A 20,000-nucleotide genomic window follows, 5' to 3' on the forward strand; every position below is an offset into this window, starting at 1 on the left:
GGAAAATAAGTGCAGAACATAATATTACAATGAGACATGACTATGCCAATCTTGGAATCATGACACCATGCACTGGCACTCTAACATAGAACATCACTCACCTCACTCATTACAACAAGTTTCTCTTATCCATTCTCTCCATATGATACCAGATGAGACATGGCTTCCCTTACAAAAAGAAGCACAGTCTGTTTGATGAGAGATCTGCCAGCAGCCAAATTAATCACCTTCCACCACCACTTATCCTCCCACTCTACAGACGCTCCTCTGCAAGGTCACTCAAGCATAAATACTGTGGCAAGCACTAACAACAATGAATATACACATGGCACAACTTCTGGAGTTAATCTTCTCTAATTAATTGCAATAAACTACACATATATACAGGGGGTCCTGTGCATTAACTTGTTAGCTTCTGAAATTAAAGATCTTGTCATACTAGGCAAAAAGTGTATCATGAGCAAATACTTTTCTGAGCTAGTTTGTAAAAATTTGCTACATTTGAGAGATGTGCATTTGCCAACAATACACTGATCACTAGAGATGGTTTCAGCTGTCCAATATACTTTATTTTGAGCAAATAAAATTGAGTTCAAAATAACCCAAGATGATAATGATGATATGTACTTCCATTTTATTTTAGATGTGTTGAGGTTTACAATATTCATTTATGTAATTATTTCAGATTTTATAAGTATGACTAACATATATTAAGAAAAGAAGCTTAGATTAAGAGAGGATCTGATTATTAAAGTAGCATAACAATACAACAGTTGTGATAAAAGCAAAATCTTACAGTCAACAATCAGGATAGTATGGTAAGACTAGATGTAGTAATTGATAAAGCAGAATTCAGAAAAGGGAAGGGAAGAAATTGGTTCTCAGATAAAGTGATGGACAACTGGAATGCATTTAGTAATCAGATTATTAATGGTAAAAGTCAATAGGGATGACTAATTTTATGATAAGGATAATATAAGGACATGGGTAGTATGTTTTATACAGGGACTAACACATGTAGGCCTGATGGGTTCTTGCAGCTTCCCTTATTTTCTTGTGTTCTTATTTATATGATGTGTTAAGTGCATTAATCTTGCAACTATATTCTGGTAACTGTTGTTCACTTACCCATTAAAATTAAATTACCTAGAACTTATAAACTAGCAAAGAAAAGCAAACAGAACACTTTTTGCCAAAATTGACGTAATCTTTGATTTCTCAAAAAATAAATAAAAAAATCAACAAAAATACCCTGTATATTAACTGACACATGCTATGCTTCAAGTAAATATTTGGCATAATTTATCAAATGGAAAAAAATAACCTTAACCAACCTAATAGGGGTATCAGCCATCTTTTCCCACACTATCAATGGACTCATCCACAAACTCTGTCAAATCTTCATCAGTTAGTTGGATCATGGAACATTATAGGGAGCGTCACACATAAATTACTCAAAAATACTAATATATTTGAAAATTTTCAAATGTTGTGGTACACAAACTACATAACAAAACTTAAAGAAATAAACCAAAATTAAATTTATGGCTGATTTTCACTGCTCTCCCCCATCATTCACATAAGGAAATGTGTAGGTGCACATCTTGATTTTATTTCTTACTTTTTAATGAAAAATACTTGCAATGAAAATATATATAACATTCACTAGAGACAAACTAGTATCTATCAGATACTTTATCACTCTCATACTCACTATGCAGTAACTCGGAGGCACAGTAAGAGGAAAGTTGCCACTACTTACCCTCTGTTCTATTATTCTTGCTCTCTTCAAACCCTGTTCTCCTGCTTAAGTTGGCTACCACATGTTATGTAAAAACACCACCATGCCAAGTTTTCCAAGCAGAGCAAATTTGGTAACAATGATGGAAGTGGTGCCATCTAACATCTTTGCCTTTGATGATAATTCCTTGCAAAAAAGAAGAATCAGAAACCATCTACTCTAAAATGCCATGTAAATGCCCTTTAACACTTTAAGATAATTTGAAATTTGTGGAACATCACCTCTCCTCTACTGAAACTCATCTTTTCCTCACCAAAACACAGATGTCTCAGGCTACTGACAGTAGTATTCCTTCCTAATTTCTCTATCCTCACTTTAAATCCAAAGCTGGATGTCACATCTACACATGCAACTTTCTAACATGCTCTTGTGCCTATGCTCTTGAGTCTTTTAAATTTTTGTCATCTGGCATTGACTTCAGTGTCATTCTTGGACTAATTTTATCTTTGCTGTATAACTCTCACCTAACTCCTTGAACTATGCAAAAAAGAATCTTTTTGACTTTTTAACTTCCAAGGTGGAGCACATCCTGACTTTCTTCTCTTTCACTGACATCCCCATTCTTAAAGACTTCAGTGTTCACCAATAGCTTTGACTTTCATCTCCCTTTACAGACCAACCTGGTGAACTAACTTGAACTCTGCTATCCTCCATGACCTAGAGCAATTAGTACAGCACCATGCTCATATTCCTGACCATCCTGGAGATATGGCCAACATTCTTTTCTAACTTTCTGCTTATGTTACCATGCTGTCTTCTCTGTTGGGCTCCTTTCATCAGAACTTCATATCTGTATCTTGTCCCAACACTCCAATTCCTCCTCAGGATCCCCCAAAGTCGAGGTGCCTCTAATATTTTGCCTCTGCTAATTGGGGGGACCTGAGGAGATATTATTCAGATTTTTCATGGAATGACTACTGCTTCCAGGTCAGAGACCTATCTCTGTGCACTGAGTGCATAACAGACATGATAGTGTCTGGCATGGAGGTGTATATTCCTCACTCTCTCTCTCAATCTAAAACTTATAAAGCTTTTTGTACTATACAGGTTAGAGGTGGTCCAGAAAAAGAACATGAGCCTTCCATCATCTGAATCTCATGCACTTTAAATTCCTACCCCAAAATCACCAAGACTGTTCTTCAGCTAGGTAAAAACTTCATCATCAATAGAAAATGTCAAAATCTTTCTCAATTTCACTCCACTTTCAACTTGTGGCACCTAGCCAAAACATCTCCAACAAATTTTCTTCAACTTTTCCAGTTCTATCTCAACATGATGCCACCACTATAGCATCTCATCTGTCTCAAACCTTTGCTAAAATCTCTACTCTAGATGATTTTGGTCTTGCTCCTGTCTCTCCTCCATCTTCCAATTATTTCATGTCTCCTAATGAGATTTTTCCTAATTATATTTTCCATGCTTTTGCTGGTCTCAACCTTTATGAAAGCTTAAACCTGCACTATTCATCATGCTCAAATTTAATCAACAGTCTGAATGACAAAACCAGATTGAACTGGTTTCTTCATGCCAGTTTGCATGTGTATGAAGCAGCATGCAGTCTGGGTGTTAGTTCCACACCAATTGATGTGGTGCATACAAGCAGTGGTATGCTCGCAATGGCCATATCTACATGACAACATTTTTTTGGAGTGAATTCATAGATATCTACAGGAAGGTTAAGAGTAATAAATATTCAGGCAGAAACAAGAAAGCAGCACCATATTATGTGCTTGTAACTTAATTAAAATTAAACTAATTAGATTAAAAATTAAACCACTTCAAACTACTGCCCAATTGTTTTTTTATTTAGTTCCTGCTTTTCTGAAGTTTTTGAGTCTGTCCTCAACAGGAAGATTCTTAAATATCCATAATTTCACAACCTTATATCCAATCCCCAGTATGGGTTCCATCAGGCTCCTCTACTGGTGATCAGAGTCTTGATCGTCCTCTTTTAGGGATATAGTAAAACTTTTACACTTGCCTTAGATATATCAAAAGCCTTAAAAAGTCTTGCATAAAGCTTTAACTTCTTAACTACCTTCCTATAGTTTCTATCCTTCTCTCTGTAACTTCATATCATTTCCTTTCTGACCCTTCTATTGCTGCTGTGGTAGATGGTCACCGTTCTTCTCGTAAATCTATCAACATCCTCAGTCTTTCCTTTACTAGTAATTTAAAATGGAAACTTCACATATCTCTTGCAAAAAAAGGAAAAAGAGCCCCTATGAGGTTAGATGTTTTGAACCATTTCTGCCAATTTTTCTCACCTACCCCCACCTGCTAACTTTGTACAGGGGCCTTATCTGCCCATGTCTTTCCTTACATACTGGTTCCTTGAACAGGTGGAATCAGAAGCATTTTGTCTTACTAAATATCCTCCATCTGTCTTCAGCCTCTCTCTCTCTCTCTCTCTCTCTCTCTCTCTCTCTTCACCACATGGCTGTATTTCTTACTACCTTCTATTGCTACTTTCACACAAGCTACTTTTCAGATCTTGCTAACAACATGCCTCCCGACTTGCAGCAGCCTCACTGCACAAGGCTTTCTACTTTCTCTTGTCCCTATTCTGTCTACCTCCCTAAAGCAAGAATTACATACAGTTACAGAGATACACAGGCCAACATGGACCTTGTGGTCCTTATGAGGTGACCTACCCTAGGACTACTAAGAATCTAATAGTAGATGAAAAGGACAGCAGAGCAGAAGACTCTTTCCCCACCATCCACTCCCTCTGGCATATGGGAAACAGACTAGAAATATATATATACCTTGCAGTGTTAAAGAAGATGAAATGAGCTGCCCAAATTTCTTGGGGAAAAGGAACTTACTTTCTAACAGACAATGACAATCATGGATTTGAAGCAAAATATCTATCTAGATGGCTTTTAAAAGTATCTATGGTGTTGCAGTCAATCATATCTCAGAAAGCCCATTCCATAGGTTGATGATTCAATTGAAAAGAAATTCTTCAATTAATGAGTTAAAGGACTTGCCAACAATTTTACTTTGGCAAAATCACCTATCTGCTGGGCGGACATTTCCCATGAGAGAGAGAGTGCGTCACGCGCTGCCGACAGTTGTTTGCTGATCGCCGCGTCGGGCAGACACGGTCATTCTGGGTCATACGGTCTCCCAAGTTTTTGCTGTTTTCTTTCAGATAAGGCCACGATACTTGTTACGCAGGTACAGTGCCTTCAACTTCATTACCCGTTTTTGGGGCGAGTTGTATTATTGGTTTATCGGTCTCCACTGACGATGGAACTGTGTGGGAAGCTTACGGCTTTGTTCTCCTTATCGCAGTGCGGCAGCCTTGTCAGAGTCTGGTGAAGCGTCCTCTGCCTCTCGATCCCCTTCCCCTCCTGTCCCATGTGCCTTCTGTGGGCCTTCTCCTCTCCCTGGGTCCACTGTTCGCCCTCAAGATGACGACAGGCACAGGGATCATTCATCTCGTCGCTTGAGTGGGAGGCATGGTTGCGTGAGATTACGTAACAGTGCTGACGCACGTGGTTCCCGCGGCACTTCTCCTGCTCCTCCCCCTTGGTCAGTTGTGTTGGACGCCTTGGCTGATTTGCGGGGTGAAGTGGAGGCCTTGCAGGCAGACAGACGGCAACTACCACCCCCTACTGGGTCGGCGCAGGTGACTGTGGAGGACAGTACTCTGGGTGGCTGGGGTTTGTCGCCTCCTTGTTCTGCCACTTTTTCTGGTTTCTCGGCCAGGATGAGTGAGGATGAGGCAGTGTCGATGCCTGCCGCCCCTGCTGACAGCACCTTAATTCAGGGCACTAAGGCCTTTGGTCCTTCTGACACGGTGGTTGCTGACATTGACAATAGAGTGGCAGAGATGGTAAACTTTCTCTTTGATAACAGGAAGACAGACTTCCGCTTGAAGGAAGTAAATAAGGACATCCTGCGGGCTTCAACCATTATCACCAAATCCTTAGTGGCACTGGATGATTTGGCTGAACAGGAAGGTAACCCCAAGTTGACACATGAGGTGAGCATGCTAAATGGTGCATTGGCATTGCTAGGCAATGCCAATCACAGTAACAATTTGGCCAGGCGTTTTGTCATGAAACGCGAGATAAACTATAAATATGCTCATCTTTGTTCAGATAAGGTGCCAATTACTCGCTTTCTGTTCGGTGACGATGTGTCCCAGTCTGCCAGACAAATTGAGGAAGCGGAGAAACTGCGGAGTAAGTTCTCGCAGAAAAAGCCTGCCTTTACTAGCAAGTTCGCAGGTAAACGCCCTGGTGGATATTGGAACAAGCCTGCTAGTAGGGGATATTACGCCAGGTTCCAACCCTACGGGCAACAGAGGTATGGCTCCAGGGCTGCCCCACGACTGCCTTCCACTCGTCAGGATGTGGAGCCAAAAAACTCCAAGGGCCGGGGCGGCCGCAGCAGGCAGCCCCAGTAAACTTACAGGCAAGTGCATGTTTTGAAGCTGGCAGACTACACTCTTTCCTGCATGAGTGGCGTAAAATTACCAGTGACCCTGTCATTTTGGATATTGTTCAGCATTGCCACCTTGATATTGATGTCGATAGTGTTCATCCTTTATTTTTTAATGATTTGGAATACAGGTTCAACACTGTGCAACAGGGGATAATTTCTGGAGAGATCAAAAAACTTTTACAGCTTAAAGTCATTAAAGTCACACACAAACAAACTCAGAAAGTTATCTCTCCTATCTTTTTGCGAGAAAAGAAAAACGGGGAATTTCGCCTGGTTCTTAACTTGGAGAGATTAAACAAATACATACCATATAAACATTTTAAAATGGAAAATTTTGAACAGGCCATCAGGCTCATCAACCAGGGTGATTTCTTGGCTTCTGTCGATCTCAGGCATGCTTATTATTCTGTTAGGGTTGCAGATGAGCAACAACGATTTTTATGTTTTACATGGCAAGGTGTTATCTATCAATTCACCTGCCTCCCTAATGGCATTTCTGAGGGACCTCGGCTTTTCACCAAACTGATGAAGCCAGTATTTGCTACTTTAAGGCAGGAAGGATACACTATCACCAGCTTTATAGATGACACATTAATTTGCAGTAACTCTTACTCAGGATGTCTTCAGGCGATTCAGGCCACCATTTCTCTGTTGCAGAGGTTAGGCTTTTGTATCAATATGGAGAAGTCTGTTCTCACCCCCACACAATGTATTGAATACCTAGGCAATGTTATTAACACCAAGTTCATGACTGCCTCTTTACCTGAGCGTAGACTAATCAACATTCGCCAAGGATGTGCAGAATTTTTGTGTAAAGATGTTGCCCCCATTCAAGAGGTGGCCAGGGTGATCGGCCTCATGGTGGCTGCGATCCCAGCAGTGGAGTTAGGTAAACTTCACTACAGGAAGTTGGAGGGGGGAAAAATTGCCGCTTTGAAACAGGAGTATGGTAATTTTGACAGGCCTTTGAATATTACTGCAGACATGAAACTAGACCTTTCCTGGTGGTTAGACAATGTGGACAGACACCACAGACACATTTTTAGGCCAGGTACTGACATCGATTTATTTACTGATGCCTCCAGCCTTGGTTGGGGGGGTCATTTGGGGTGTCAGATTACAAGTGGTACTTGGTCCCTGGATGAAAAGGAGCTTCACATTAACATCCTGGAGATGAAAGCCATTCTATTCTCTTTGCAAGCATTTGAACATGAGCTGGAAGGTAGACATGTTAGAGTTTTTTGTGATAATACCACTGCCATAAACTATGTCAATGAAATGGGAGGCACAAAGTCCAAGTCCTGTAATGATGTTGCTACCCAGATTTGGGATTGGTGTCTGGAACATGACTCATGGGTTACATGCTCGCACATACCGGGGAAGGACAACACCTTGGCTGATGTAGCCTCTCGCAAGATTAATGACAGACATGAGTGGAAACTCGACTCACACATTTTTACTACCTTGTGTAATGTTTTTGGGACACCGTCCATTGATTTATTTGCCTCAAGGCTTAACAAACAGGTTAATACATTCTGTTCGTGGTTGCCAGATCCGGAGGCTAAATATTTTGATGCTTTTTCCTTGGACTGGTCAAACTTTGATTTGTCTTACATTTTCCCCCCATTCTCATTAATTGCTAGGTGCCTTCAGAAGTTACGTGCGGAGCAAGCACGAGGCTGGATGGTGGTTCCTCTGTGGCCGTCCCAGTTTTGGATGGGCATGCTGCTCCAGTTGCTAATAGACTTCCCACGTTTGATAACGAACAGGAGGAATGTTCTAACACACCCGTCCACAACAGATCCACACCCCATCATGTCCCACACGAGGCTCATGGCATGCCTTCTGTCAGGGAAAACTTGCAGAAACGAGGAGTTTCACCGGTGGCTGCGGACATCATACTTGCCTCCTGGAAACCAGGTACTGAGAGGCAATACCGCCCACATGTCCAGAGGTGGTCGTTGTTTTGTGGTAGACGGAATGTCGATCCCACTTCTCCAACTGTAGGTCACATTGTAAATTTTTTGACGGAAACCTTTGACGGGGGTGTGGGTTATGAGTGTGTGAACACTGCGAGGGGTGCCCTGTCTTCTCTCGGCATTGTGGTGGACGGATGCAGGGCAGGAAATCACCCTTTGGTCATCCGATTCATGAGAGGGGTTTTCAATCTTAGAACTCCTCAGCCCAGGTACACTGACACTTGGGACATCCAACCTGTCTTAGAGCAACTAAGGTCCATGTTCCCCTTACATGCATTAACCCTTAAAGAATTAACGCTAAAATTGGTTATGATGATGGCCTTAACTCAAGCTGCCAGAATTCAAACTTTACAACTACTGTTAATCAGAGACATGCTCATTAATGAACACTCCATTTCAGTACAGTTGGGGGCACTCTTAAACAATCCAGACCAAATTTTAACATCAACAGGGTCACATTCCATCGTTACCCTAAGGATCCACGATTATGTGTCTGTAGCACTCTCCTGAGGTACATTGATGTGACTAAAGAGCTTAGACAGGATGAGATGCACACTGATGCCAGGCTCCTCATTAGCTTCATAAAACCCCACAAATCAGTTTCCAAAGACACTATTGCCCGTTGGGTCAGGACCATTCTCCGCATGTCCGGCATAGACATCTCAAAGTTTTCCGCTGGTAGTGTGCGGCCAGCAGCAGCTTCAAAAGCTGGAGTGGCGGCTGTCCCTGTCGCATGCATTATGGCTAAGGCAGGCTGGTCTAGGGAATCTACCTTTGCAAAATATTATAATAAGAACATTGTGGCTGCTTCTGACCTCTTTCAGGATGCAGTGCTAGAATAAGATATGATTTGGGTTTGTTGCTGCACTTCAGTGTTGCAGTACACGGATATTTTAAGTATTTAGTATCTAGTACCTTAGGTTTACCTTATGATGTGAACTGTTACCATATTTCAACATTGTTTGTAGATTGGATTAAGTTGGATGCAATGTACCTTATTTTATACACCAATTGTATGATTGTCTCATGTACAAGATCCTTCCATGGAATAATAGTTATAGTACTGTTTCTTGTGGGGCATTTCCTTTTTCCTCTCTACTATTGCATCCTCCCTCGTCATCCACATGGCTTCAAAGCCTCATGGGAAATGTCCGCCCAGCAGGTAGGTGATTTTGCCAAAGTAAAATTAACAAAGTACACGAGACTTACCGTAGGTCAGTTGAGGTGTACTTCTAATTTTTCGAGGCAAATCACCTCTGCTGGTGCGGAGATTTCACATGCCCTCCTCTCCCTCCCTACCTTAAGCTCTACAGGTTACTTAATTTCCTAATTGGTTCATCATGTGGATGTCGAGTCCTTGCTTTAAAGTCTGCCGGCAGCGCGTGACGCACTCTCTCGCATGTGAAATCTCCGCACCAGCAGAGGTGATTTGCCTCGAAAAATTAGAAGTACACTTCAACTGACCTACGGTAAGTCTCGTGTACTTTGTTAATTTTGCAATCATTTCCTCATGTGTAATTTGAGTGGTCTGTCATTAAGTACAGCAGCCCATGTTATCAAAGCTTTTTAATGATTTTAAACACTTGAAATAGGTCATCTCTTAGTCTTCAGTAAGTTCAAGGAAATAGATTTAATTCTCTAAGTCACTCTTCATAAGATTTGTTCCTTAGACTTGGAATAATTTTTGTAAATCTATGTTGAACTCTCTAATTTATCTATATCCTTCTGGTAGTAGGGGCACCATGCTTGAATACCGTATTCCATAAAAGGATGGACTAAGGAGTTGTGGAGTAGTTCCAGATTATATCTTTAGATTCGTATTCAAATGATCTATTAATAAAGACAATTATTTAGTTTTTTTTTAACGACTTCTGAACATTGTCGACTAAGTTTTAGACTTGTCAATATTTTCACTCCTACATTGATTTCTCTATCTATGCTATTGAACTGGGTATTATTTATCATGTAGGCTGCATGCCTACATGAGTCATTAGAGTCATTTGACTCGAGTCAGATTGATTTATTTCCATTCACAATGAAAGAGTCAAGAAGAGTCACATTTATCAGTATCCTGTCAGATGTCAGGGAGTATGGACACACATTCTTTTGCTGTCTTACATGCTTTGTTATGTATTTAGCAGTGAAGAAGAAAAAGGAGCAGAGTATGGGTGCATGAGCTCAACACCAAGAGACCCGAATCTGGTGCTTTTTGTCATTGTATCTAAATAATCCAGACAAATTCTAAAGTTTCTTCAGAACTTTTTTGCACAGTGCTGCAATGACATCACAATCTTGATGCCTCCAATCACTTGGATATTATAGAGCAGGGCACTCCCGAACAAGATTTATGACATCTTGAAGCTGCAAACTGAAAAGTGGACTCGCAATGACCAACCAAAAAAAAAAGTGGGTCCTGCCACATGTGTGACTCAACTCAACTCGAGTCTCCAGGTATGAATGGTTCCTGGAAAATAAGTTGGAAAATTATGTTCCCTTGACTGGCAAGTCATGCAGACTCAAGACTCTATGTGATTCAACTTGACTCGACTCGTTTGGTGTTCACGTAGCCATAGTTTGCTTTCTCATTTTGGTATCCGACGTAAAGCACTTTACATTTATCTTCATTATAACTCATTTGCCAAATCTGTTCCCACTCTAACAACTTCTCTGGTTTGTTTTGCTTGGTTTTTGTTTGTTACAAAGTACAGTATTTGCAATCTATGTTATTTATATAAACCAGGAAGAGGACTAGTCCTAAAACTGAGCCTTGATTAGGTAGTTGTATGTTATAACAAGCATGTGTTCGTGTACCCTACAGTACTTTTTTTTACCAATTTCATGAAAAATATCAATGGTGAGAATTAAAATGTCTCTTATCATCCAACTATTGATAATTAACTGGTTTCAGGTCATGTAGAAATTACAGAAAGATAATAAAGTAGATGCTAGTAATCACTGGAATATTATTAAATTTTGTTTTGAAATTTCTAGAAAAAAAAAAAAAATCAAATTGGAAAATTATCATCACGCCAAAGAGGGCTCCATCCTCCGCTGTGACATCACTACCTATCCTCACTGACCCATTATACTCTTTTATAGCCAAGACTTCTTTAATTTTCAGCTGTTATTTTCAGTGCTACATGTGCAAGACTTAATATTTTAGTTCTCTTAATGAACAAGTATACTGTGTCTGCTCTTGTTAAGATCATTCGTGGTTTTAGGGATTAGTAATGACAGCAAAACTTGTAACAACTAGTACAAGTAAGATGATTCAGTATAAAAAAAAATATTATATTTGCAAATCATAATGAAGTGATTTATGAATGGAACCAGGGCAAGTATTGCCAGACAATGGCTTCAGGGTATATAAGGGCCCAGAGACAGAGTGGTATAAGCGACCTTGTGGCCAAAATTATTATTTTATTGCACTGTCTTCCCAAACCTTCCTACAATGATGGGAGAGAGAGTGCAGATGTCAGAATGAACTCTGCAATATGGTAAAAAATCCATCTAAGTGAAATTACCCAAGGAACCTTCTTATTGCGCTTGAGTGATAGCTATTAGTTGCTGGGGACTGAGAGAAGTAACTCCCTTGCCACAGCAGGCAATGATGGCTCGTGCTGCAAGTCGTTGGGACATTTCCCCACCACCACACCCACACACTTCACACTCTCCCTCCCTCCAGTCTGCTTGCTAACCCTTAAATGACAGGCTGCTGTCTTAAGTTTGCTTTTACACATCACTTAGCCTTTCACTATTATGGCAGATGCCCCCCAACAGTGTACCCCTGAGGAGCCAGGACTCTAAAGAGGAAGGAAATGGAAGAAATGTATTGCTAAAAGATGAAGAAGCATGGGGGAAACCTATGTGAGCTCTGGAAACATTGGATGATTTAATTATTTCTTTATATTCTATCATCTTTTATACCAGTATATTTTCATAATGTTTATGAGTTCTTTTGTTTTAGTTTCTTCCAGTTTAATTTTTAAGCTTATATCATTCTCTTTGTTTGTGTTCATCTTAGGAAGTATTTATATGTCGCTTATATTCTTGCTTCATAAAACTGATAAGTTCACTAAAAAGAAGACTTTTGATAGTTGTTTTTAGATAGATAGTTTGATAGTGCATAGAAAATAAAACAACTTGATAGAATAAATGAAATAAACAATGTGTAGGCACTAGATATAATTCTAATGTAGATGTGTGATATCCTTAATAAAATCATATTGAACAAAAATGCAGTCACCTATTTATTTTTAATAATGTACTTTAACTGTAACTTCATATTGTAATTCAACTAAATAGTTGTAAATGGTATAAATTACTGAATATTTTGATACCAATCATTACTTACTATCTCAATCCATTTAAAAGATATTGCATTTTGAAATGCACAAAATTTTAACATTTTTTTTCTATTTTTTATTTTTGCTGGTTATGTCACTCTGGCTCTAGGCGCCCCACATAAATCCCTATGATTATACTATTATGATATAAACACAAAAATGTTTGTTTGCTTATAGACAGAGCTAACTTTTGATGACTTGACCTTTGCAAACTATTACCTATGAAAATGGTACATCTTAAAGAACAGGTTAACTATGTGATGTATGAGCTGATTTTTGTGTTTACTATAGATTCAACTAAGGTTTTGTAATGTAAATCATGTCAGATTAACAAGAAATCATGTATGGTTTCACCTTACCTAGTCAGTTTATTGCTGCTTTATGCTGTGCCATCACTATGAAATTAGTAGGTTAGGTTAGATAAGATTTGGTTAGTTTAGAGTTCAGGGGGACCAAAGGGACATAAGATGATGTTGATTTTTTTTTTTTATGTTGTTTATTTCCAATGTATTTAAACTCCAGATCAGATCTCCTCCTCTTTAAAACTGTTCGGTTCAGTACAGTTTTGAAATAGTGTGTACATTAGTACTGATCAACTGCATTTTACATTCAGGTGTGCACTCCCTTTATATTACATTCAGTGCCCAAGTTATGAGGTAATGAGTTATGAGTATTCAAAAATAGGACCAGTCTACTCGCTAAAAGAAATTGTGCTTTGTGTTGCTCCTTTTGCAAATTGTAAAGTTTGGTAATAGGTGCCATATTTACCTAGTATGCCAATATCCTATAGTCTTTCAAGCCTAAGATGAGCTCTCAGGTGTGGCTGGGTCAGTCCACGCTGTAGTCAGATTTCTCACATGCATTGTGCCAGAGCAGAATGCTGACCAAGAATGACCAAGCAAGGCCTGTGTCAAGGTCACTCAGGCAGCAACATCACACGTGCTATGTTGCCAGGAATAATGGAATATATGCAAAGGAGTTTTCTTACTCTTAAATAGTATGACATTCATAAAATCATACAGCCTTAATATAAAAGTATGCCAGTAAAAATCAATTAGAGTCACAACTAAGTGTGATAGAGGGGCATTCATCAGCCTGTCTAGGGAGATGTGACAAGAATGCAAGATTTGACAGGCCACACCTGAGAGCTCATCTTAGGTTTGAAAGACTACACCAAGTCTTAGTTATGAAATGTGTCATAGGGAAGAAAAAATGGAGCATTTTCATCTTGAACTGTGTGCATCTGTCATAAATCTGTGTGGCTGCTAAGACTGGGTCAATCCTGTCTTAGTGCAGTTAATGACAAATGTTCCTACTGTGGAGATGGCTGCCCCACAACAACAACATTCCCAAAGAAGAAATAATCTATCCAAGAGGGTTGTTTTGAATGTCTCCAGTGATGCAGAAATCATCAAAATAACTTTAGAGTACATATAAATGCTCCTTATACAATTAAAAAGGAAAGAGGGACTGTGTCTGTCCAGTTAGCCTTTGGGGAAGCAAGAGTGTCTGGAGAGAGCTGAAGTGGAAAATTCCATCATCCATCCACCACAGTCATATAGGAAGTGTAGTCTTGGCAGTGTTATAAAAGAATGAGTGATTTTTTCCTTTCAGTTCATTATTCAACATGAACTTCCAGATATTGATCTTGTGTGTAGTTTCAGTTTCTCATGTGATCATGCCGTACCTTGGTACTAGTGAGTTACAGTTATGTTGAGTACTACTAAATAGTGGTCTTACATTCTGGAGAGAGAGAGAGAGAGAGAGAGAGAGAGAGAGAGAGAGAGAGAGAGAGAGAGAGAGAGAGAGAGAGAGAGAGAGAGAGAGAGAGAGAGAGAGAGAGAGAGAGAGATTTTGAAGGCTTTTGTTGCATTTTATTTCTCACCATCATAAAACAACTCAAATTGTTGTTTACACTGAGATGCTTCAATAGGATCACATTTACTGTAATATTTCAGGGAATGGATCACTATCTTATCCACTATGTCTCTTCCCCAAACACATATAAACACAGGAAATATCTACAAAAGAAAAATTTTAGAAGCAGTATTTTTACTTAATCTTTTAATATTTCAAAATAAGTAAGCACTATTTATGGCAAGACGGTTATGATAGACTTATAATTGGTGTTCAAAGTTATGATACACATCTGTCTTAGCTATGACACATTTCATATCTTTATGAAGACTTCATGCCCAGTCCCTTGTACTTCTGCTAATGGTAGGACAAGCTCTGTTGCAGCATTAAATTGACTGTGGAATATATATATATATATATATATATATATATATATATATATATATATATATATATATATATATATATATATATATATATATATTGCCCAGTGGAACCATGGTTACCAAATGCCTCCCTTTTCGAGGGAAAAAAAAAAAAAGTTTTCACACAAGATTTTGAACTTATAATTGCTTTAGTTGCTGTACCATAATTTGGTTCTCGAACAAAGTTAATTGGTTTCAAATACTAAAAGACAAAGCTAAAGCTGCCGTTTATTATTAATTTATAGTTTCTATAAATATTTCCTTTGTTTTTATATATTTGGAGGAGAGACACAGAGGGTAAGACAGCAATCTAATCTTTGAAATACCATAAATGTGATCCCATTCAAGAGCCTCAATATAAATAAAGTGTCTTAAGAATAATTCTATCTCCCGAGCAACTTGTTTCTCTCTTAATGACTCACAATGCCATTGAAGTTGCCAACTGCATTTTCTCAGTAGCTTTTCCCAGCAGCAAGATGTCTAAGTTTTATGATCACCTTCATTTTGATGGTAAGTGGGTTGCTCCTCTCTGTGTCACTCTGTAAGGCTTCCCTGACAAGATCAATGACAAACAAAATACTTGCACAGTCTAAACAATACTTCCTGATAAACTCTGTGTCACTAAGTTCATTCAGTACATCCTTTCTGGATAAATAATTTCTGGCCTGGAGATGTGAGGTGGATATCTTTACAGTGAGACCATCTGTCATAAGCAACTGAAACTGGGTGGAGTTGGGGAATGGATTAATCCATTTTACATTGATTTCTATGGGGAAAACAGCTTCATTTTTTTTAACAATTCAGATTTTGAATGCCATTCAGAAACTAATAAAGTTCGAGAACCAAGGTTCCACTGTGTGCGATATATATATATATATATATATATATATATATATATATATATATATATATATATATATATATATATATATAGACACACACACACACACACACACACACACGTCGTAGTCAAAAAGTATCCAAACTTTGGCCAAAAAACAAGTAATATTGCAAAACTCACAATTTTGATTTAGTCTCTTTCAAAGTATTTGCCTTTGGAGTCTACACACTTCTTCCAGTGTTCCTGCCACTGATGAAAACATTTCTGGGAATGATTTTTTGGGATGCTGTAGAATTGTGCTGATGAATTTTGCTTAATGTCCTCTGTTGACTGAAATCTTCTCCCTTTGAGTGTATTTTTGAGTTTTGGGAATAGCCAGAAGTCACACAGAGCCAAGTCTGGAGAGTAGGAGGCTTGACGAATAAGTGGTGTGTTAAGCCTGATGAGGAATGCTTTGATGACACGGACGGAATGAGTGGGTGAACTGTCATGGTGGAGTTGCCAGTTCTTTGCTGCCTACAGGTTGGGTCATTTTCACCACGAAAGTGTTGAAGAACCCTCTGGTAGCATTCTTTGTTAATTATCTGACCTTGTGGTGCATATTTATGGTGCACAATACCTCTTAAAAAAGAAAAAAAAAAAAAACCAGGTCATCATCAGTTCAACATTGCTGTTGAACATCAGTTCAACCTGTCTTGCTTTATTTGGTCTTGGGGAGGATGGATGCTTTCACAGGGATGATTGCAATTTTCTTTCAGGATCACAGCAGTACACCCATATTTCATTGCCAGTGATGATAGTGTTCATGAAGTTTTGATCTTGGCTAGCACACTCCAGCATGTCCTAGGAGATTTCCTGTTTTCTTTCTGCTGGTCAGACAGCAACTTTGGTATGAATTTTGTCTACACCTTGCTCATGAACAAATCTTCTGTCATAATTGACTGAACTGACCCATGGCTGATTCCAACTTCGGCAACAATCTCTTCAATAGCCACACGATGGTCTTCACAGACATTTCTTCAAACCTTTGCAATCATTTTGTCGTTTCTGCTAGTTCGTGGTCTGCCACAACATGGCTCACTGTCCACTGAGGTGCAGCCATCTTTCAATCAATTGTACCACTCCTTTATTTGTGATTTCCCTTTGCATCATCTTCTTGGTAGGCTGGGCTTCAGTATCACCAAATCTTGGGCAAAATTTGACAGTATCTTTGCTCAATGCGCTCAGTCATCTTGACTCAAAAAGAAAAATCACACACCAAACTCTTCATGTCTGTATCAATGCACTACTGCAGGTGACTGGCACCACCTACAGACACAAAAATTTTTGCTCATGCTTAGTAAGGATGCAGCCACTTAATACTTAATACTCCTGCAATTTTTCTCACACATTACTTAGTGCTAATAAATTCATGGTTGGATACTTTTTGACTACACTGTGTGCATGTGTGTGTGTGTGTGTGTGTGATATATATATATATATATATATATATATATATATATATATATATATATATATATATATATATATATATATATATATATATATATATATATATATATATATATATATATATATATATATATATATATATATATATATATATATATGCCAGCAAATCAGATGCACTTATATATAAGTATCTGATAATTATTGTATCTAATACAGCTGTAGTACAGACACCTAGGCCTATAGGTATGGAGCTGAAGCAGTAGTACACTACACACAAATATTGTTACTAATAATAAGATTTCTCTCTCTCTCTCTCTCTCTCTCTCTCTCTCTCTCTCTCTCTCTCTCTCTCTCTCTCTCTTTTCCCTTCCCTGCCCATTCCCTTTCCTCCTTCCCCCCTTCCCTGCCCTCCTCTCCCTTCCCTCCTCCTCTCCTCTTCCCTGCCCTCCTCCCCCTTCTCTCCTTCCTTCCCCATTCTCTCTCTCTCTCTCTCTCTCTCTCTCTCTCTCTCTCTCTCTCTCTCTCTCTCTCTCTCATCCCTTATCTCTGACAGATAAGGGGGAGGGAAGGTGACAGGAAGGGATGTTTGAGACAAGAGGAAGGAGGAAGGGAGAGGAAAAGAAAAAGGGAAGGAAGAGACATAACCTGAGAAGGAAAGTACATGGGGCAAGGAAGTGGAGGAAGGGTGTAGGAAGAGGATGGGAGGATGAGGAGAAAGTACAAAGAATATATATAAGCAGCAAGGGTGAGGAGTGAGTGAAGAATTAGAGGGAAAGAGGAAGTATTGTGAAATAAGCATTTTCTTTTCCTTTCCCCTACTTCTTTTCATTATTCCTCCATTCATTTCCTTCCCATTTATGCTCCTTCCACCCATTTTCATTCTCAATCAGTCTCATTCAATTTAGCAATCCCCCCCGTCTCTCTCTCTCTCTCTCTCTCTCTCTCTCTCTCTCTCTCTCTCTCTCTCTCTCTCTCTCTCTCTCTCTCTCACACACACACACACACACACACACACACACACACACACACACACACACACACACAGTGGGAGGGAGGAAGGAGGCAGTCAGGAAAGGAGGAGGGAGGGAATGGGAAGGAAAGTATGGGAGAGGAGGGTATGGAAGGGGAGAGAGAGAGAGAGAGAGAGAGAGAGAGAGAGAGAGAGAGAGAGAGAGAGAGAGAGAGAGAGAGAGAGAGAGAGAGAGAGAGAGAGAGAGAGAGAAAGCAAAACACACACACACACACACACACACATGGTTTCAGAAGTGATGGTACTACAGTATTACATAGCCACAGTGCTGCATCACACCAGATGTGAGAACAAAGCACACACTTTTTAGGGATTTTGGTGAAACTTTTGCCTTAGACATATCAAAAGTTTTTGATAGATTCTTGCATAAAGCTTCGATTTCCAAACTACCATCCTACAGCTTCTATCCTTCTCTCTGTAACTTCATCTTAAATTTCATCTCTGACCTTTTTATTGGTGCTGTGGTAAATGGTCATTCTTCTAAGTTTATTAACAGTGGTGTTCCTCAGGGTTCTGTCCTGTAACCCACTCTCTTCCTATTATTCATCAATGATATTCTAGACCAAACTTCTTGTACTATCCATTCCTATGTTGATGATACTATCCTGCACCTTTCCACATCTTTTTGTAGAGGTCCAACCCTTCAGGAAGTAAACAGCTCATGCAGGGAAGCCACAGAATGCCTGACTTCTGATCTCTCCAAAATTTCTGATAGGGCTGAGTAAATCTAATAATGTTCAATGTCTTAAAATCCAATTCCTCCATCTATCAACTTGACACAACCTTCCAGACAACTATCCCGTCTTCTTTAATGACACTCAAACAGTCCCCTTCTTCTATTCTGAACATCCTCAGTTTGTCCTTTACTTATAATCTCAACTGGAAACCTCACATCTCATCTCTTGCTAAAGCAGCTTCTATGAAGTTAGGCATTCTGTGTCATCTCTGCATTTTTTCTCACCCACCCTACTCCAGCTGATAACTCTGTACAGGAAACTTATCTGTCCATGTATGGAGTTGGCTTTACATGTATGGGGGGGATTCCAATCACACCACTATTTTAGAGAGGATGAAATAAAAAACTTCATCTTATCAACTCCTCCCCTCTAAATGACTGTCTTCAGCCTCTCTCTCCCCTCTCACTGATAGTCTTCTGCCTCTTTCTCATAGCTGCAATGTTGTAGCTCTTGCTATCTTTTACCGGTATTTTCATGCTAACTGCTCTTTTGATACTGCCAACTGCAAACTTCCCCTCCTCATATGGCCTGGCTATATGAGACCTTCTTTCTCTCATTCCTACTCTGTCTACCTCTCTAATGCAAGAGTTAAACAGAATTCTCAATCATTCCTTTCTCTGGTAAACTCTGAAACTCCCTGCTTATTTCGTATTTCTTCCTTTCTATAACTTGAACTCTTTCAAGAGGGAGGTTTCAAGACACTTATCCTGTTTTTTTATTATTCTGACATCTCTATGGGAACTAGTATTAAGTGAGCCTTTCTTTTTATTAAAATTTTTTGTTGCCCTTGCCCAGTGGCCCTCTTACATAAAATAAACACAAACACACACACACACACACACACACACACACAATAAATTTTTTTCAATAACTATATAATGAAACAAATTTTTTTTCCACAAAACATCCTTGTAAGATAGGAGTGGGTCTAATATGCCGGCAAATACGGTATTTAATGGCACCGAAAAATTACATAGACGAGTTGTGAGCAAAATGAGTTGTAAGCAGCCTTCCAAAACCTATCTCCCTTGTAACTTGAACACCCTCTGTATATTCACATTACTTTGCAGTGGC

The 20,000-nt window shown here is 39.3% G+C and overlaps 1 protein-coding gene across 4 annotated transcripts in view; it reads right to left on the reverse strand.

The window, feature by feature from the left end:
• The window catches only part of LOC135100441 (tyrosine-protein phosphatase non-receptor type 1-like), a 171,750-nt gene that overhangs the window by 84,074 nt on the left and 67,676 nt on the right, over positions 1-20,000 (reverse strand). For 2 of the 4 annotated variants that reach the window (XR_010268711.1, XM_064003332.1), the window contains exon 9: positions 102-267. The exons of the other annotated variants lie outside the window; for them this stretch is intronic. Coding sequence is in view for 1 of the 2 variants with exons in the window: in XM_064003332.1 (XP_063859402.1) it covers positions 126-267 (142 nt within the window). In the remaining variant the exon portion in view is untranslated. The remainder of the gene's footprint in view (positions 1-101; positions 268-20,000) is intronic. 4 annotated transcript variants of the gene reach the window in all.

This window comes from Scylla paramamosain, chromosome 5 (assembly GCF_035594125.1).
Source record: "Scylla paramamosain isolate STU-SP2022 chromosome 5, ASM3559412v1, whole genome shotgun sequence".
NCBI lineage: Eukaryota > Metazoa > Arthropoda > Malacostraca > Decapoda > Portunidae > Scylla > Scylla paramamosain.